Here is a 21589-nt window from a genome sequence, read left to right as displayed (position 1 = left end):
AATCTTTCTCAGATTCAGATTTTAGTGGTGATACTAAGTCTCATTCAGAGTTTTTGTAAACGTTCAACCTAAAAGTTTCTAGGGTCGGATTCATACAGAAAATTGTTCCTTACTTCACTAAATTCATATATCACAGTTGATCATGCTGCTGTATTGTGAATCGTTGGTGCCATAGTGCAGTGAAGATGTTAACTTGGAAGGTAGAGCAGTCAAATGACTTCAGTTGATTTGGAGGAGACTTTTAGGGTGTCAGTCAAGATTTTGGTTGCCACTTTTCTTAGCTGGCTCTCCAAATGTCCTTTGTTGTTGATACTGTGTTTTTTCTTCTTGTTTGTCTTCTTTTTCCTTTGGTTAATCTTTCTTATTTACTATCAGAACTCAAGAAGATGTATATAGTTTATGCCATTTTAAGAAAAGTAATACTTGGAGACTTGAATTTCTCATTGGAGGATTATTACTTGATCTTTTAAAAAATCATTCTTTAATTATAAAAGTTTTAAGAAACTATATAAATATCAATTCTTTATAACCAAAATTTGACTTCTTACTTTTTTTTTTTCTTTTTAGATCATCTGTAGAGGATGCAAAATGCAAGAATCTCCCACTCAAGTCAAACTCAGGAGCAAGACTGTTTGCTCAGCAAGACTGAGCAAAGTCAGTGTGTCAGTGATAAACAAGAAATGACAATCAAGCAAGAAGATGATGGCAATATGGAGGTGGAGGAGAGCCTCCCCTCTTGTTCTCTTGCTAATGGACCATCTGCTTCTGCCGAGGGGCGTTCATCGGAAGTTCCGAAGAGAGGGCCAGCCCTGCTGCATATCGACAGACATCAGATACAGACGGTGGAGCCAAGTGCACAGGCCCTTGAACTGCAGGGGTTAGGTGTGGATGTGTATGACCAGGACGTGCTGGAACAGGGTGTGCTTCGGCAGGTGGACAGTGCCATTCATGAGGCCAGCCGTGCAGCCCAACTTGCTGATGTGGAGAAGGAGTATCGATCAGTCCTGGATGATCTCACGTGAGTGTGGACCATCTTCTCTGGTTGCAGAATTTTTGTCTACATGTGATGGAGAAATTCAGATAGTAGTTGTAGTATTCCAGAAATTTAGGAGATTTATAGAACCTCTTATTTGGAAGATGGAGGCAATTAGGGTAGTTCTCACCCTTGTGTGTGAACCCTAGCCCTTTCCCTCAGGAGCAACATTGAACATTGTAGTCAGGCTTTCATGCCAGCTCATAGCAACCTGTTTATGCATAATGTCCTAGAGAGAAGTACTGTTGTGAGTACCCTGGAATTCATAAGCATGTGCACAAAATGGTTTTCAGAGTGTACCCAAAGGTGTGATGTGTCCTACTTGAGATACCAGGAACACATCGCCACATCGCCCCTCCTCCCATTTTTCTCTTGTTCTGTAGTTTCTTTCCAGTTTCCTGTGTCTAAACCAAGTCTCAGTCTTTTGGTAATTTTTCAGATTTGCATTTCTAGAAATAATGAGAAACAACTCATTGCTTTTCCTTTCTTCTGTCCTACTTGTGACTATAGAAAGATGAAGTCCCATGGAAATGTCATTTGTGTGTTAGAGAAGTAGGCTCTGGACGTGGGCTAGAAGGGCAGGACAGGTGAAGATTCAGCTCATTCCCTATTGCCGGTCTGCCCTGTCTTAGCCATTGTTCTAGGCTGTGTCAGGGCAAGCAGGAAAGAGGAAAGGGATGGATGGAAGGATGGTGCAGTCTCAGATGGGAATGGCTGGAGGAGGGGAAAGGAGGGAAGAATGAGCTGTTGGCTACCCTTGGCCGGGGAGACTGTGGTACAAATGGCTGTTGGAACTTAAAGGACATGTTTTCTGCCAGCAGCTTCCTGGTGTGTCCTCTTGGCCTCTTAAGTAGCAGGTATTCTGGAATACTTGTAGTCTGATCTTCAGGTGTGAGGAACTTGACCCTTCATAAGGAACACACCTTTACATTTGACTGTGGAAATGTGCCTACTGCTTACATAGGTGACACCAGAGTGCTGCAGAATTACCACACAGATTAACACTAGCTCCATGGTGACACGTGGTTAGAATGCATTGATAACATCTTTTATCCTGAAGTCCACAAAGGGTACAAACAGCAAATTATACAAGTGTCAAGACTGAATTTGTGTTTTGAAAATTGAGAGTTATGTCATCTGTTTTAGGAGCATTGTATTAGAGTTTTTTTTTTTTTTCTTTTACAGTATAAAATATTATGCTACAGCAAGCCTTCCAGTTGTCACAGATACCTGACATATAAAAAAAAGTCAGCATTTTTAGTACTTTTCCAGACTTCAGATAACTTCCAGAATGGGCTTTAAAAAACCATCTGTGGGTTGTTGATAATGGGGGATGGTGTTTGTGTTTGGGGAAGCAATATATGGGTGTCTCTGTACCTTCCTCTCAATTTTGCTGTGAACCTAAAACTGCTCTAAAAAATAAAATCTTAAAAAATAAAGCTCAAACCACCTACGTACATTGTTTTTCATCTAAGAGGACAACTTATTGCACATTGTTTTAGTACAATCTCTTGAATCAGGCAGACACTTAAAATGCTTGTAGAATGAATGAAACAGCTTACAAATGAGATTGTGCTGATTTCAACCAGCCAGATCAAAGAAAACACTAGCAGTTATCTTAAACTTCTAATAACCCTTCGAGTTGTATATGTGGCCAACAAGAATTTGCATTCTGGTTTAGTTTCTTTTATCTTTTAGTTAATAATAAGTAAATGGACATCTTTGTAGCATTTCTGTCTTCATGTTACACTATAACAAAATGTTACCAGAGTAGAAAATAGACATTTTATTTTTATTTTTCAGGTCATGTACGACATCCCTAAGGCAAATCAATAAAATTATTGAACAACTTAGTCCTCAAGCTGCCACCAACAGAAATGTCAACAGGAAACTAGATTCTGTAAAACGACAGAAGTATAATAAGGTGATTCCAAATGTATTAAGTATTGCATTTTTGAAAAAAGTCATCATTTCTGTACATGTAATATTGGGGAAATATTCTGAAGAACAGTTAAGACAGGAAGGAAAAATCTATAATAGAAAACTTTGAGTTCCTTTTTTATGTTTAATATTTCAGTTGCTTCCCTTTAATATCTTCTGTTAAAGAATATCTTTTAAAATACACATATGCATACACACACATTTGAGATAAGGTTCCCTTTTTGGCTTTGCTTGCCAGCTTTTTGATGTTTATAATTACAGTCTTCCTTGTTGTGCTTTTTTTTTCTTTTTTCTCAGCTTAGTTTCCTGTTTGGCATACTAGCCTTTCATCAGTCTCTTGTGTTGTGTGAACTTTCTTTTTTTTGCTTAGCTCCTGCTTGTCCTGATGATGTACACAATGTTTCCTGTTGCTACAGCCATCACACACTCACGCTCACTCACGCACTCACGCTCACTCTTCTTAGGTATGGTTATCACCTGGCCACATTGATGGGTCTGCACTTAGGGTTGTGCAATTTCAGGGTAGGGAATATCTGTTACTTATGACACTGTTTTTATGAGGTTTGAAACATTTTTTAGAATTTATGTATGCTTTATTGAAAACATAGCAAAGTAGGTAGGAATGAATAGTTTTGATCATTTGATTTCTGCTATCTGAAAATATCCTTCTGCTGACAGTTGACGCACTACAGTGGGTAGAGTCCTTGCATCTTTTATTTAACTTCCACTACTGATGTCTATAGACTCAATGCCGCCTTTTGCTTTCCACTCACCAGTCCATTATCTTTGCCATCCCATCTTCTATCACCCACCTCCAGAATAACAGCCCAAAGGTCAGAGCTTGCAGTGGTTTCAGGCCACAGGGGTTTCCCCAGAGCAAAGAGAGGACATCTGGCCTCTTGTGGGAGCGTGTGAATGAACATGCAGAGACCTCTGACCTCGGGCTTCTGGTGGGCTGAGAGGTTTCAAGGAGCAACAAGGACCAGACTTTGGGCCATTTTAGGTACTAGTCTAAGCCAATTCTATATTTCTGTCTTTCTAAAATAGCCCTTTGATGGTTAGAGATAGACTATTCAGAGAGAAAGGCTGTTTTTTGTTTGTTTTTTAGAAAGGCTGTTTAAATGAGATTATGAGGGAAAGACCGAAAGAAAAGGAATTGCAGTTTAGTATAACATGGCATTTATATTTAGCATTTCTCCTTATCTCACTCTCATATTTGGTGTTTAAACATTCTTGACCTTGGGAAGAAGAACCAGGTACCATAAGCCTAGTTAATTGGAGAGGCCCTAGGAATGTTTGCATAGCTGAACTCTGGTGATGTGGAGGGAGACGAGTTAAAGAGGGGTCTGAGCTGGGTAGTATATCCACGTGTATATTCCTTTTAAAGCCTAGTGATTGGGGAGACTACTATAAAGGACTGTAAAGGATAATCATAAATATAGTAGATTATCAAAGGAGGCTGACGTTTTCAAGTTTTTAACATTTGTGTTTGTTTGTTATCCTCATAGCCTGTTGACCTCATAGCCCATCAGTTGATAAGGTCAGAAACAAAAGTTTAATATTTGACCCAGTGCGTAATGGAGAAAAGCAAGGAGAACAGTTCCACCTCCCACGTTAGTGGAGAGTCCATACATGAGAACTTAAGTGCTCAGGCACATAGAAGACAATGTCTCTAGCCAGGAGAGTGGTTGGGGACAGGGATTCCTGCCTGATGAAAATGCTTTTGGGCCTACATCCTGTTAGAAAAGTGGCAGTTGCTCAAATAAGTTTTTCTATAGTAATAGTAACATAGAATTTGTTTTATTTTGCTCTTTTTTTTTTTTTAAAGATTTTATTTATTCATGAGAGACACCGAGAGAGAGAGAGAGAGCGAGAGAGAGAGGCAGAGGGAGAAGCAGGCTCCATGCAGGGAGCCCAATGTGGGACTCCATCCTGGGACCCAAGGATCATGCCCTGAGCTGAAGGCAGGCTCTCAACCGCTGAGCCACCCAGGCATCCCTATTTTGCTCTTGATTAAAGTTTTTAAATTTATCTTTTGTATTTAAAAAGAAATCACTTCATTGCTGTTTTCTGTGTTCAATATTTATCGTTCAAGGAACAACAGCTAAAGAAGATCACAGCAAAACAAAAACGTCTCCAGGCCATCCTTGGAGGAGTGGAGGTACAAGTTGAGCTAGATCATGCCAATCTGGAGGAGGAGGATATAGGTGAGGATACTTGGGAACAGTGTCTCTTTGTTCTTGAATTGGTGCCTGATGCCTTTAGCTCCTTAGTTCTGGCCTGGGTTTTAAGAAAAATCTGTTTCTTTGCCTTAGTTTTAAAACAGACTTAGGAAAATTTTATTCTCTACACCTGCAGAACCAAATCTCTTAAGTTATAAGGGGGTTTTGGAGAATGAAAGTAAATGTTTAACTGAATCTACTAGAGGCTACTGGTGCACATTTGGTATTATACTCAATAAATTAGGGAGCTTAGCATTCTTGCATAGTTAATTCTGCAGAGACAACATCTTAATCAAATTACATTTTTATGCCCAGCATCATCAGTCACCATTCATAGAATTGCTTATACATACATTTTTTGGATGTATTTGGCAAGCTTCCCAAGCATCACTTCTGTTATTTAAGAAAAGGTATCTTCATTCAGGTTATAGTGTGACTCTGATTTTGTTTTTATTACTGCTTAGGATGGATGTCTTTTGGAAAACCTTTTGAGAAAATGCATAAGCTCTGAAATGAAATATCTTTGTAGTCTATGTGTATGTGTGGGTGTGTATTTGGAAATTGTTGGTAGCTGCTCAGTCATTTAATACTTGAAATGTTGATTAAGGCTTCTTAGCATTTAAGCTTTCCAAGCAAATATTTTCTGCTAGCTCCAGAAGTTTATTTAGTAACATAGGAGAATTATTATGAAGAACTGAGGTAACAGAAAAAAATACTAGAGAGAAAGATTTATAAAGTTCAGTCTCAGAATTTGTTGGGCCTGTGACTGAGACTTTCTGCTGGTGAGGTGCCATGTTTCTCATTCCTGTCTGGCTGCCTAAAACCTGCTGCTGCATTTTACCTTCTCTTGCTTCCTTAGTAAAACTTTGCCCAGGATTAATAGATACTTCCCCAGTTCCAAAAGCCCTTTTTCATTTTTGTTCCACTTGGCCTGTCTGAAACAGCAGATACTTCTGTGTCTGAAGCAGCAGATACTTCTGTGCCTTCCAGGATTCTAGTTGCTCCTGGTTTTCCTTTTGGCCCTCTGACCACTTCAGTGGGTTTTTGTTTTTTCCTTTTTTGAAGGAGAAATTTTGGGGTGGGAAGGATAGGGTGAGGGTAGGGGCATTAACAAGCTGATTCTAAAATTGATGTAGAAATGTATTGGGCCAAGAAAAGTTACTTTTGAAGAATAAAATATCAAGACCTGTTATCAAGCTATAGTAATTAAGACAGTGAGGTATTGGCATAAGGAAAGACAAATAGACCAATGGGACAAAATATAGGATCCAGCAAACAGATCCACCCAATATGTGGTCATTTGGCTTATGACAGGTATAGCAATACAGTGCTGTGAAGAAGTATCTTTTCAGTAAGTGGTGCTGGGCTAACTCACTTGAAGGTAAAATGAATCTCAACCTATTATACCATGTACAAAAATACATTCCAAATAGATTTGAAATATAAATGTGAGTGATAAAACAAAGCTTTTAGAATATAGCTTATGAAAGTATTTTCATGATCTTGGGACAAAGACTTAATGAGACACAAAAGATGCTCATTGTAAAGGAAAAGATTTGGTAAGTGAGCTATATCACAACTAAACTTCTGTTCAAAAGATAGCATTAGGAGAGTGAAAAAGCAGGCTGCAGGGTAGGAGAAGATACTTGCAATACATACATTAATTGAAGGACATGAATCCAGAGTGTATTAAAGAACTCTTGGGAAAGGGCTAAAGACTTGAACATTTTCTTCAAAAGAGACAATTCAGAAAGTCAATAAATCAGTGAAGAGTTGCCCTAGTACATTAGTTAGTAAGGAAATGCAAATTACAATCACAAAGTGGTACCATTACACATGTACCAGAATAGTTAGAATGGCAAGAATGTAGACCAGTTGAAACTCTCAAACATATAAACTTAAAATTAATAGGACCATTTTGAAAAACTGTTTGGCAGTGTCTGCTAAAGCTTAACATACCCAAAGAATTATGTATAAATGTAATACTGAAGAATGTGTACTGGCATATTCATAGCAATGTAATTCATAGTAGCTAAAACCTGGAAACTACCCTAATGTCCATTAATAGTGGGATGGAAAAATTATACTGTAGTTAGATGATAGAATACTAACAGCAATGAAGATTCACAAACTGCCACTGTCTTCAACAATAAGGATTGATCTCAAGCATAATGTTGAGCAAAATAAACTGACACAAGTATACAAACATTTCCATGTTACTTAAGGTTCAAGGCCAGGTACAGCTTGTTTGTAGTGTTAATAGTGTGGCCAGCCATTCTTTTGGATGGGGTGTGAGACTGGAGGGTACCATGAAGGATGCATCTGGTGGTGCTAGCAATTTCTGATTCTCTATCTGGATCTTGGTGTATGGGTATGTTTTTTCCTGAAAATTCACTGTGCTGTACACTTAATATTTGTGTAATTTCTGATGTGTATTTTTCTTCACTGCAAATTTAGTGAAAAACTGTGATATTACTGTACTAAAAGAAATGTAGATTTTAGAATATGGATTCCTCCTCTTTGGCCTTACTTACATTGGTATTTTGGCTGTGGGTAAAGTAATGTTGCTGGAGGTTAAGTTCACCTAATGAAAGAGGGATGACTTCTGGGTGACTTTATATTATCATGACCTAACTTCCAGTTTATGTCCCCTGTTCTGTCAGTTTGCACATCTAACACAGTGCTGTCCAGAAGACTTGATTGCAGTGATGAAAATGCTGTCTGTGTTGTCCATTGTGGTAGCCATTAGTCACATACAGCTCACTGAGCACTTGAAATATGGCAAGTGCATCTGAGGAATTGAATTTTCAACTTAAATAGCCACAAGGTGACTATTATATTGGGCAGGCAGAGCAAACATTTATGTTTTACCTATTTAGGAACGTGTTGACTCTATGTTTGCAGTTTTACTGTTCTCTTGAATTTAAGTTCCGTGTGGATGCTGGTATTTGAAGTGATACGGAAACTTGGGAGATTGTTTCTTCTGGGGCTACGCTTTGATAAGGAAACAGACACATTTATCTGTCTTTGGATGCAGAGAGTATATTTATAATGCATTATTTTAGGAAAAGTTATTGAGAATTTACCTTTTTGAATAGGAGTATATTGAATTTGGCACGATGAATGCTATAACAAATTTTATTCTGTTCTTTATATATGGTATACTTTAGTACATCCATGGTATGTTTTTATTTGTTTGATTTTATAAAATGTTTATTATTTATTTTTTAGAGAGCACGTGTGAGCAGGAGGAGGAGTAGAAGGGGAAGGAGAGGGGAGGGGAGGGGAGGGGAAAGAATCTCAGGCAGGCTCTGCACTGATTGTGGAGCCCACTGCGGGGCTTGATCTCACAACCCTGAGATCATGACATGAGCCAAAACCAACAGCTTGAGCCATCCAGGCACCCCCATCCATGGTATATTTTTAAAATGTGAGTTAGGGATGCCTTGATGGCTCAGCAGTTAAGCTCTGCTTTCAGCTCAGGGCCTGATCCTGGAGTTCAGGGATCGAGTCCTACATTGGGCTCCCTGAGGGGAGCCCGCTTCTCCCTCTACCCTGTGTCTCTTTGTGCACACTCTCTCTCTCTCTCTCCCCCACCTCCCTTTCCCTCTCCCCCCCAAATCTTAAAAAAAAAATGTGAGAATTGTAGGTGCTGTTTATTGAAGAAGTGACTATTTCTGTCGTACTCTCTGAAAGGTTTATTCTAGTGCCCAATGCATTGTCATCTCTCTTTCAGAACCGGGGCCATCCTGTCTTGGCAGCATGCTCATGCCTATTCAGGAGACTGCTTGGGAAGAGCTCATACGCACTGGCCAGATGACACCTTTTGGAACCCAGATTCCTCAGAAATCGGAGAAAAAGCCTAGAAAACTAATGCTCAATGAAGCATCAGGCTTTGAAAAGTATTTGGCAGATCAAGCAAAATTGTCTTTTGAGAGGAAGAAGCAAGCTTGTAATAAAAGAGCAGCTAGAAAAGCCATAGCCTCGGTCGCTTCTGAGCTGAGTGCAACAGTCGATGAAAACAAATCAAATGAGCAAAGCAAAGTTCTCTCAAAAACAGATAAGCGCTTGAAAAAGCACATCAAGAAGCTCCAGAAAAGAGCTCTTCATTTCCAGGGGAGAGTGGGGTTGCCCAAAGGAAAGAAAACTTTGGAGTCTGACATGAGACTGAAGGTGGAGGGCAATTCTGAGGGTGAAGAGTCTGAGTACTTACCCACAGAGGAGGAGCTGGAGGAGGCAGAGGGGGTCAAGCTGACTGGGGAGGACAAAGACTATGAACTGAATCCCATGCTCAAGCGCTGGAAACGGCAGAAAAAAGTAATGGTGCAGGAGAACGAGGATGACTTTTCCCCAAGTTCTGGGGAAGAAGCAGAAGCTGCCTGTGGAGGAAGAGGTCGGAAGGTAGTGAGATGCCGAGATGATGGAGACGAAGATTATTATAAGCAGCGGTTAAGGTCAGTCTGCAGAGTTTGTAAACAGATTGTGCTACTTGCTTGATCTCAGGCAGCAGGTTTATTACATGAGAACTCTAGATTCAGCTTAATGTGTTAGACCCGTTTATCCAAAGGTTGGACTTCCTGCAGCCTTAGCCTCCTAGAACCAGCAGAGTGCCTGAATCTCTAGGGGAACTAATTCCAAATGCTTCTAACTTTTCTTTATCTCATTCAGATTTGGGGCAAGTCTCAGAAGAAACGTTTAGGGGAAGGGCCAGGGCAAGAGGCATGCAGAGGACCGAGGTGTGAACCCCTATGCCTTTACACTCAGGTCAGCTATAGCCAGGGTCAGGAAAACGAAAAGGCTGGCCTGTGTGATATATGCTGGATGGTGGTTTTTTTTCTTTTGAAGCAGGAAAGTAATTATACAAGACTTTCCTCCATAAAGTAGTGGAGATTAAAGCTTTAGTGTATGAAAGAATAAGCTTGTTTTCTTAAATCCCTCCTTCCTTGTCTTGAGAAAATAGTCACCTGCAGAATTACAAACTCCTGTCATGCTGCCAGAGAGGCTTTTCATGTGCATAGTGTACCCCTCCTTTTCATTCTCATTTTTGTTGCTGAACACTGACTTTGGGTTTTCTTTCCATGACTCTCTCAGTGGATGATGCAAATAAAATGAAAGGGAAAGTGATTGTGTCTCTTTAGGAAGTCCATTGCCACCTATTTTTGTGAGCCCTGAAAAACGGTCTATACACTGAAGCTACCTGGTGTGCCCACTGAGCAAGACCCTGCTGCATCTTTGATCTCCCACATGAGCTTACCAAGCACTAAGAATGTCCAAGGGAAAGGGAATCTGTTTATCAGATTACTTTTTAAGTATTTGCTCAATAGTTTTTTGTTTTCATTGTAGGGAGACCTCATTTATTGTTTGTTGTAGCTTTCCACTGACCTTCGTGAATACACACTGTCCTAATATCTTTTCCTTCTGTTATTTACTCATTCATTCATTCATTCATTTGAGACGGGGAGGAGGGGGCAGAGACACAGGCAGAGGGAGAAGCAGGCTCTATGCAGGGAGCCCGACATGGGACTCGATTCCGGGTCTCCAGCATCAGGCCCTGGGCTGAAGGCGGCACTAAACCGCTGAGCCACCGGGGCTGCCCTTCCTTCTGTTATTTAGAACTGATGACCCACTTCCAGCTGTCACATACATTCCCTAACCTTTAAAAGCAGATGTGGCATAATTCTTTTCACACAGAGCTTGAGGACCTATGACCTAAATCAGTTCTTAAAAGCTGTTACACTCACACGTGGTAGTCATGTAGCATAGTTAAGGAGTGGCTTACATTTGTTACTTCTCATTGCAACTTTAACTTTATTTGACACATCTAATATGTGCAGAGCCATTTGAGGAATATTCCTGGATGCTCTTGAACCCTGAGCAGTGTAAGTCTCCTGTTTTTTTTTTTTTTTTTTAAAGATTTTATTTATTTATTTATGAGAGACACAGAGAGAGAGGCAGAGATGTAGGCAGAGGGAGAAGCAGGCACCTCTCAGGGAGTCCAATCAGGACTTGGGATCATGCCCTGAGCCGAAGGCAGATGCTCCTCCACTGAGCCACCCAGGTGTCCATCCTTAACTAACTGTAGAGAATTAATAAAAGTGTTAATCTCAACATACTGATTGTAAATGGAAAAATATTTTCTTCCCATTCAATATTAAATTTATTTTAAGTATATTAGTGTGTTGATCAGAAGCAGTTTATTTTGATTGAATTTTAAATATCAGTTTAGTTTAAATTCATGGGAACACATTTTTCTTAATAATGTCAAGATTGTAGACCAGTTATCTCCAAAGCCATATCAAAGCCAGTTTTTTGCTGAAGTTACAGTAAAATCTCAAATGAATTTCAGAAATATCAATAACTCTAATTGCCACCAAAATACTGTAGCTCTTAAAATTTTATAGCCATAGTTATTAAGGCTGTTAAACTGCAGATAGCACATTGAAATGTTTGTATTACATCTCCTTTGGTACTCTTTGGATTGAGGGATGGTAAAAGAAAATGCTTGAGATTGAGAAGCATTATTACCAACAACTGGCAGTTACTTTTTTTATTTTGTTACTTCTTGTTGCTGATCTTTGTATACAGATTGAAATTGTAATGGTATTCCCTTGAGTGAGGAAAAAAAAGACTCAGGCTTCCTTATCTTAACAGTGATTTGATGACAGATGATCAGAATAAAACCCCATAGAGTTTGCAACATAGAAAAAGAGTTTTTCTTTATGGTTAGAGTTTAGGAATATTTACTGAGGCCAAGCACCTTTTACTGAACTTGTATTGGTTATAGCCCTATTAACTATAATGCTCATTTAAACTCAGAGGTGAAAGTAGGTCATTCCTAGATGTCTCATCCCCTTTATTCTCTTAGCTGGAGCGTCACAGATTTTTCTTTAGTTCTCTAGCTTTGTCCCAAATAGGTATCTTTCTTTTTAACTGTTTTCAAGTTGGAATTTCCTCACAAGCCTTTTCTACAGCTTAACCTTTTCTGGAATAGAATAATGGCACTTAGGATCCTACTTTCTCTGACTTCGCCCAAGACCCCAGATCAGTCTTGGAAGTGTTACCCATTTTTTAAACTGCCCCGGTATTTTCTGCCTTTCCCACATTTGTATCTTGCTTCTGTCTCTGTACTAAGTTGCATTTGGAAGCTGTCTCCTTAGTGGTGTACCCTGATTTTTATACTTCTGATAATGTACCAGGGTGGATGAACCAGTTCTTAGAAGTACATATTCTGTCCGTTCTTACTCATTCCTTGGTATGCAGATCCTAGAAAGCATCCATTATTTTTTAGTTTTCATTTTATAGCAGCAGAGTTTCTATCAGTGTATTGCTCTTAGTTGTGAGATTTAGGTTTTCTTAAAATACATTGTTGCTCTAGAAAGCTAGGGCCTTAGAAGCTCCAGGAGCCAAAGAAAGACTTAATAGGAGTGACACTTGTTCAGCGTTTGAGTGGTAGGCGTCCCTGGTGAACGCTTATGTGTCACTTATCCAGTCTGTACAGCCGGAACACATCAGGGTGGCCTAGAAGACCAGACATCTCATATGTGCACCTTTCCCCTCCAGGTGATCAAAGATCAGCAGTCCTTGTACCTCAGTGTTTCGGATTCATTTCCAGATGAGATATGAGGTACCTCCCATTGCTTTGCCTTTGTTCTCACTGCTTGAATACATTTGTGCACTCTAGGACTGATACTAGGGTTTTTGGCAAGGAATTTGCCATCTTCCAGGAGATGTGGGCACAAATAGGCCCTAAGCAGAGTGAGGGAATAATGAATTCTGACAGATATTTGGGGAAGACTTCATGGAGGAGATTCATCTCAGCACAGGGCCTTGTCTGTTGGGTAGTTTAGATATGTCGAAATAGATCTTAGGGTGCAGGCTATTGAAAAGGAAAATACTTGCTTTGCTTTGGAGGCACCTCATTTCTCATTTAGATTTCCTTGTATAGTGGTGTGGTAGCTGTGTCTGCAGAGATGCCTGGTTTCTAGGTCGTCCATTATAGGACAGGCAGGTTGCAAGCCCTTGTCTTGCCAGACAGCTCCCATCTTGGGCAGTGGTAGTCTGTTTTGGGGGAGACTGAGGCCCTGTTTGGACTCTCCGGGAAAGGGTGCTGCAGTCTGTTAGCGATGTCTACCATGAGCACAGGGGCCTCAGGGGATAGCAGCAGCATTCATGACAGCTGTTTGACAACCTTCAGATAGAGCAGAAACAAACTGTTGCCAACTCTGGCCTCCTTCTTCAGCAGCAGTCAGCACTGCTTGGGTCAGACTTGGGCTGTAGAGGTCAGATTGCACCCTGAGTGAGAGGATGCACTTCGAAACAAGTGTTGTCTCCTGCTGGCACAGCTAGGGTTGATGTTTATCATTTGACTTAAACCCATGCCCTAAATCTTTTCGGTTTCTATTTGCCAGACATTATTGTTTAAGTTGCTACACAATGGGCTGTATTTCCATGGCAGTGAGCAGAGACTAAAGCAGAGGTTCCCAGCCTATAGGAGAACCACTTGGGAGCCCTGCCATTGGAGGTGCTGATTTGGGAGGTCTAGCATGAGGTTACCAGGCAGTAGTTTTTAAAAAGCTTTTCTAGGTATTCTGATGCACTGTCAAGTTTGGGAACTATTTGATGTGTATAAATAGATTTTATATATTCTTTTCCTTTTTGAGGTTGTGGCTTTTGGCAGACTCAGTTTGTGTATGTTTCTCTAAAATCCTCTGTACATTCCCTGCACAGGTGTGTTTATGTAGGGGAGGGCTTGAAGAGGAACTTTGAGGTTAGTTCATTCAGCTATATGCTGTACATAATAGATCATTTGCTTCTCACCAGAGCAGCATATGCTTCAGAAGTACCTGGAAAGCATCTTTAGGACTCAGCCTAGAGTGTCTGAGGCAGCAAGTCAGGAGTGGGAGGAGCTGGATACTGCATGTGTGCTGTGACTGAGCTCCCGCTGATTCTGAGGCAAGTTTGGTGGCATTTTTCATTGTTATAGGCCCTTACTGTGTTTCCGTTTAGGAAGCCCTTGAGGTGGTTGGAAAAAACTGTGGGTAAGGATGCTGGGATTTGAAAATGTAATGCTTTTTCCCTCTGCTCTAGCCCAGAGTCAGCTTGGCATTGCTACTGCAATAAATCTACACACCCCCTCCAAATCCACTCCCACAGCAGTGAGTGAAACACAGTAGAGTTCAGAAACAGACTCTTGAGTAGGTGGTACCTGAGTTTTCTCAGATTATCAGGTACTCAGGGCAAGGTTGCTGAGATCACAGCCTGAAACCGACTTGAGTTGCTGCCTGGGAATGATTTGAAGGCTTTCCACACTCCCCACTTTGCACTTTTGGTGATTCTTTGTGGTTTCTTTTAGTGAAATTAGAAAAACATTAAGATAAAAAAAACTACCTACACCTTTATTTTTCATATTATTTGTTATTCCAGGTTTTGATCCTTACATATCTTTCATTTATTACAACTATGGTAAGCTGTTGAGACACTTAATCATATCTTATTCAAGTTGATCAACTTGCCTATGATTTCACTGTTAAGAGGTAGAGCTGGGATTTGAAGCCGGGACAGGGTTGTTGTGTAAATGTCATTTTCCGTTTGTGGAATGTGCAATATCTAGATGTGACCACAAGGTGGTGCCAAGAATCAGCACATAAGCTGCTTCCACCTCACTGTGATGGGAACCAAACCCTAAACCTAAGCCAACTGAATGGGGACTTGGAGAGATTGTAGGGAGTCTAGAAGACTTGACAGGTATGGTATGGATGGGGATAGAATTTGCCTCATGTCTTGTATAATCTGCATCTATAGTCATGATGTCTGTTGCTGTAACTGGTTTCTAATCCATTTAATAAAATACCTTTAAACCTTAAACATTTTTCATTTCTGTCCTTTTTTTTTATTTTATATGACTAATTTTGAGTTTAAAAAGGCTCTCATGACTCCACTCATTATGTAAATCTTACACAGTGTCTTCACACTGCAAGGCTTAATCATTTGGTAAATGGTATCTCTCTTGTCCTTCCCATTGAGCACTGGTGCTGCTGTGGCTAGGGGTGAGTTGGATCCTGGTTTGGAGGGTTTGGCTGTATACATGAAGAGAAAAAAAAGAAAGAGACTGAAAAGAGAAAGGCTGTCAGCATTTTCAGATGCTTAGAGGGGTCAAGCCAAGTAGGATAAATGATGAAAAAACTCTCTTGGACTTGGAAATTTGGAGGCTTTGATGGCCTGAGTGAGGTTGGCATGTGGGGGGTGGAGGGAGGTGCTATGAGAACAGCTATAACTGGTGTCACTGAATGCATACTACTTGGCAGTGCTTCATGTAAGATGGGCTCGTTGGTTTAATCTTCACAACCCCTGAGGAGACAGGAACCTGAGCCTAGAAAGCTGACATAATGTGCCCAAGATAGCATAAATGGAAGAGGCTGGAAGGTGGATTGGGCTCGCAGAAGTGATCCGTCAGCTTGGTGAGTGGGATAGCCTAAGAACGCTGTTGCCTCAGCAGCACATTTCTGCTGCCACTTGATAGGGACCACCTCCACACTTTTTGTGGGTCTCATTCCTTGCCTGAAATGCCGCTGAAGGCGTTGCCTCCTAGAACCACTCCTCGTTGTTCCACCTCCATTTTATTGTGCTCACAGAGCCTCTTTTGCCGAGAGCCGGCTCCCTTTGTACTGGGGTTGTCTCATTTATTCTGCATTTGGATTTTGTTTGCACTGGATGACGATTTAGCACATCTGGGAAGGTTCCACATAGGAAAGGCCAAGTTACATTGTAGAGCTTGTCACTTTATTTTTATTTTTTAAAGATTTTATTTATTTATTAATGAGAGACAGAGAGAGAGAGAGAGAGAGAGAGAGAGAGGCAGAGACACATGCAGAGGAAGAAGCAGGCTCCATGCATGGAGCCTGATGTGGGACTCAATCCTGGGACTCCAGGATCACTCCCTGAGCCGAAGGCAGACGCTTAACTGCTGAGCCACCCAGGCGTCCCAAGCTTGTCACTTTAAAAAAAAATAATTTGCTCCCCAAAGTCTGAATTTATTAGAAATTTAATCTAGATTTGATCAGGAAACCTAATGATTTGAAGATTGTTCTTACCATCAGTTTCTGGGAGTTAATTTCTCAAGAAATAAACATATATTCTTATCCGCCCCGCCCCCCCCCCCCCCCCCCCCCCCCCCCCGCCGCTCTAGGAGTCTATATTTTTAAGAGAGAAGAAAAAGTTGCTCCCTTAAAGAGTTTTCTTAGAATCTTGGCTTCTTTTAAATGACGAAGCTAAGACACAAATGAAGACTAATTCTGCTTCGTGCTCTGCACGCACCTCTTATTCCAGCTCCAGTGCATAATTGTCTGCATCAGTCTTCATTTACTCTGTGAGATCTGGACTGCTAACTGAGGGTATTTCATCTGCTAAGATGTGCCAATTAAGTCCACCCAGATAGACCATAAAAAGGCAGATAAGAAAAGTAAAACACTGAGTATCTCAATTTAGCAAATTAGACTAATCTGTAAGGGATTCTTAGCTGTCTGAAATAGAAAACCTATCACACTACAGAAATGCAAACTATATTAAATACCCAGCTTGGTGCCTTGAATATATTTTTAAAAATCAAATTGTACTCATTGTGCTTCTGTTGTAGAATTTCTTTCATGGATATTGCAATAAACGGAGAATGATCCTGAGATTGAATTTTCACACCGTATGAGAATGATTTAACTGTATGGTGTGTGACTTTTTCCTCACAGTGCAGATCTGAACTCTGGACTTGGTGGCCCTTGCAGTGTAAAAATGAAAGCAGGGCAGTTTGGTCACTTTTGAATTCCAGGCAGTTTTGGAGTGTATGTGTTCATTTTATTACTATATGATCTGAAGCTACTCGTATTTGACAATTCCTATTGATTAGGTAGATTTTTGCCATATTTGTGGGATGGTATAGGCAGTTGAGTACATTGGTTTGTCTGTTTATAAAATGTATCTAGTGTGTTAGTTCAGCCCTATTTGTAGTAAAAAGAATTGCTTAGCTGATTTTACTGGAAAAAGTTTGCAGGTGTACAGTGAAGAAGTAGTTTTGACTCTGCAGAGTTGAGATAGGTAGGGACATTTTTTGAGACAAATTTAGAATTTGGTTTGCTCTTGTACAATTGTTTTCATTGTACAGTGATTAAAGAGGTGATTACTTACTCTTTGGCTTGCACTATAAGAAAAGAGGTGGCTTTAGGGAGTTTTGGCTTGCACTATAAGAAAAGAGGTGGCTTTAGGGAGTTTTAAAAATATTTTTGAGAGGCAAGATTATGTAACAGGAATACAGATTCTGGGGGCTGATTATCTGGGTTTGAATTTTCATGTTGGTGATCTTGGCCAGGCTACTTCACCTCTCCCTGCCTACTTCTAACTGAAAAAAGATTAAAAATAGTATCTGCCTCATAGGGTCTGTAAGGATTGAATTAATGAATGAATCAATACAGGTAAATTGCTTAAAACAGTGTCCAGCACATAGTGAACATCAGTACCTATTCTTATTGTTATTATTTGTTTTCTGACTCTAAATCTAAAAAAACATATACATGGTATGGATGTTTGTATGTTCAATTTCAAAACACAGCTAGTCCAGAGCTAGCAAATGTTACCTAGGAGGTGATATGTGACATATGCGTTAGAAATCACAGCCATGGAATTGAACGTCAAAGTCTCATCTAGTAGCTATGAGATTTTTCTACATTTCTTCATCTGTAAAATAGGGATTATAGCAGTACTTTTTTCAGGGGTGGCATGAGGATTACAAAAGATAATATTCCTAAGCTATTAGGCATATGTCAGGCAGTCAATAAATATTACTTATTCTTATTTGCATGCCCACTACCTAGTGGCATTACTGAAAACATTTACTGAAAGATTTCATTGAGCCGGTAGGAGGGTCTGTGAGAATCATGAATAAGAGCCTATGAATATTGATATATATGAAAAGATGTCCTCTTTCCAAAGTAAAAGGCAGTTTAACAATTGTTATGATAGCCAAATAAATATTAGCTATTATATACTTAGTTTTGTTGGTGTCAGGTTTTCTTACCTATTATACTTTTTTTTCATACGATAAGATCCACTTAGTGATAAAATATCTGTACAAATATGAGCACATTATCAGTAGTTGTTTGGGGAGAAATAAAAATTTCTCCTTTACACTAGGGGGCACTAGACTTCTACCCAGGGGGCATTCTTCAAACTTCACAGCATGGTCATCAATTCTAAGTGTGGGTAGGTCAGGATTACACTTTGGTTCCTCATGGTTTTCTCTGTTCTAAGGTCAGTGTTCAGATCATTCTGTTGTGTCTTGTAAGGCTTGATTTCCACACACCTTGCTGACCTAGATGTGTAGAACGTTATCCCCAAGTGGACTGTGATAATCTTGGCTGATGGCATGGGTAGACTAGCACAATGGCCTTCTAGACTTGGGGGGTATGTCTAACTCCTACCTGCCCAAGATTGCAGTAGATGTTTTCACGGTTGTTATTTTTTTTATTTGTATTTAACCTACAATTAACTAAAATGTCCAATTTTACTTTTTTGTATAATCTCCAGCCAATAATTAATTGTGAGATAGTGTCTGACATGTATGCAGTGTAAACAAAAAATAGTTTCCAAAGAGTATAGGACCTATATTATCATGTAGTGCTGTGCGAACCTCTTACTTGGTTCCTTTTGTGGCCGGGGAGACAAATACAGTGATGTTGAATGATGTTTCTAAAGTTCAGATCTCCCCTTGCCAGTTATAGACCTGAAATGTAGCGCTCTGCCCACATCTGGTTTTCACTTCTCAGTGTTATCTGAAATCAGTGTCTTTTACCGGGTTCTCCTCTAGTGGCTGCCACCAAAGTCTGAGGAACTGTAGGAGTTAGAAACTCTTTCCAGTGAATAATGTGCTTCATTTTATTTGGTTGCAGCTGTGACTATTGCATGTGTGGATTAAAGAAAAAGATGAAGGTGGGACCATCAAAAACTTTATTTCCTTTCTAGTAATGTGAGTGTTGTTTAGGGCTAGTTTAAGCTTTTTACCCCCCTCCCCCTGTCAGAAGATGAATTCTTTCATTAAAAAAAGTTGAATTTTTTGCCCACCCTTTCCACGTGGATCCAAACTCAGGGCTCCCGATTCTTCCCAAAGGCTGGTGTGCAGAAACCCAGTTTTGTTGCAAAGTGAATCCACTGGAAAACCCGAAAAACAGAACTCAAGACTTGAAAATAACTTATAAAATTTTTACTGGTCGATTTAAAGAATTTCTCTGATTCCGTCCTTGCCATGCCTCATTTCTTTGTGGATCTTAACCATGTTTGTCCAGTGGATGCATCTGGGGGTAGTACCTTAACATCATACATTAGAGAGAGGAGGAATGCAGCAGGAGGTAGGCTGTAAATGAGATAAACGGGACAATTCTTGAACCCATTTTTGAATGACCCACTTTGACCATTCCCATGCCACGCATCTGTCCCTGATGTCTTCCTTATCCCTAGCCCGATTCTGAACCGCATTCATTAATTCATTCACTCATGCAGCATGTACTGAGTATCTATATTAAGGTAGGCCATTTTACTGGTCTCTAGGGATGTGAAAACGACTATAAAAACAGTCTCTTGCCTCAGGTGGCTCCCAGTCTAATGGGGGAGATAGGGTTTTCAAATGGTACTGACACTTGGTGAGCGCTCTAGTAGAAACACCAGCCGTGGATTGGGAAGGTACCAGGGGGTAGGACACCTAACTCTGGCTGATCAGAGGAGGCTTCCTCCTTTGGAGGCACTGCTTGAGCAGAGCTCTGAAGGGTCCATGGGGGATGTAGATGTTTATGTTTGTGGGAGGGAAGTTGGGGACAGTATAAGAATGCAGATGGCACAGGAAGGATGGCACTACAAGCTAGTGGCATAATGACAGCTAGCTATGTTTTCCCACTTACATATTTTGAACATCTTTGGCGTTCTGGAAATTCTTCTTTGAAAATAAGTTAACTTTAAATTGGCTGCAGCTAGCTCTCAGGTGTATTCTTAGGGTTCGATTGATGAGGTGCCCTGGCAACTGGAGGAAGTGTTGTTCCTGGTATAGTTGAACTGATTATGCTGTGCATTGTTGCCAGCAGCCTGGCCCTGGGTCCCCGTTGCTTCTGACAGATCGTTGCTGTGGTCTCAGCCCCAGGCCTCACATCCCAGGCCAGGTTCTTGTTCTTGCATGAATGTAGCAAAGCCAGGGAGCATTTTCTCTGCCTGCATCTGATTGGAATTTAACTTTATGTTTATTGCTGGGTTCTTCTCTTAAGTGGCTGCCAGTGAAGCTGCTAGCGGGCTGACGATGGCAGTCTTGTGAAGAGTTAGAAAAACTGCCAGGGAACACCAGGCCCACTTACTTTTATGTGGTTGCAGCTGTGACTATGATATGTGCAGAGGTTTTTAAATGAGAGTATAGAAAACATGAAAAAGTTATTTCTTTTCCAAAAATGGACTGTTTCCTGCCCCCTTCCACTTTTAAAATCCATTATCTATGTTATTTATTGAAATAACAGATTTGAGATACTTTGGGTCCATATCTGATTTTTAAGATTTTAAATCATTGGGGCCCAGATCTTAATCTTGACCCACCCCCAACCAATTTTAAGTCATTCTGTATCTATTTTTTTGTTACTCTTATACAGAAAGCAGCCATATTTTATGACAGCTCCCTGCATACACATCTATCACAGAATTTTAAAATCAAGGTATTCCAGTAGATACCTTCTGATGGGTAGTTGTGTTTACTCATGGTGATCATGTTAGTCATCATAATTTTCTGAGCATCCGTTTGATTCACAAACATGGTTTTTGTTCAAATGTACATATTTAGGTAGTTCTGTTAAACCCTTGCAGCGTGTTGCATTATCACAAGCGGATTGTATTGTACTATATATTGCCTCCACTTCTTCTCTGTACACGAATGTAGTAATATACTGGCCTCTGGGGATTGCATGCAGGTTTGTGTGAGGATTTCAGTAAGCAGACATGATTACGTATAACAGTGTATTTATTTGTTAAGTACTTATATTCTAGGCTTATGCTAAGTGCTTTACATGTGGCACCTTATTTAATCTTCCCTAAATCTAGGGAAGTGGGTAGACACCATTGTTCTCCTCACCTCACACTTGAGGAAAGGTAGGTGCTGCAGAGGTTAAGTGACTTGCTGAGGGTTAAAGAACTGATAAATTGCAGTCAGGATTTGATTCTAGACCATCTGGGTGCACTTTTGTATTTTGGTTTGTGCTTATTCCATGCGTCAAACCCAGTTTATTCATAGCACGGAGATCCCTTTACACCTGCTGGCCAGACAGATTGCTCAGCCTGCCAGGCTGCAGGACAAGCAGGTTAAGCACACAAAAGAGAGCAACTTAAA

General features: G+C 40.3%; 1 protein-coding gene across 3 annotated transcripts in view; it reads left to right on the top strand.

Moving 5' to 3' along the window:
• The window catches only part of ERCC6 (ERCC excision repair 6, chromatin remodeling factor), a 73706-nt gene that overhangs the window by 4547 nt on the left and 47570 nt on the right, over positions 1 to 21589 (top strand). For 2 of the 3 annotated variants that reach the window (XM_025989777.2, XM_025989770.2), the window contains exons 2-5: positions 568 to 1018; positions 2837 to 2957; positions 5070 to 5181; positions 8933 to 9650. In XM_025989777.2, coding sequence (XP_025845562.2) covers positions 582 to 1018; positions 2837 to 2957; positions 5070 to 5181; positions 8933 to 9650 — 1388 coding nt within the window. In that variant the 5' untranslated portion in view covers positions 568 to 581. Of the gene's footprint in view, positions 1 to 567; positions 1019 to 2836; positions 2958 to 4802; positions 5182 to 8932; positions 9651 to 21589 lie in introns of all 3 variants that reach the window. The other variant, XM_072739290.1, reaches the window with a different exon arrangement.

This window comes from Vulpes vulpes, chromosome 15 (genome assembly GCF_048418805.1).
Source record: "Vulpes vulpes isolate BD-2025 chromosome 15, VulVul3, whole genome shotgun sequence".
NCBI lineage: Eukaryota > Metazoa > Chordata > Mammalia > Carnivora > Canidae > Vulpes > Vulpes vulpes.
Note: the sequence above shows the minus strand (reverse complement) of the source record. Positions and strands in the feature narration are given on the sequence as shown.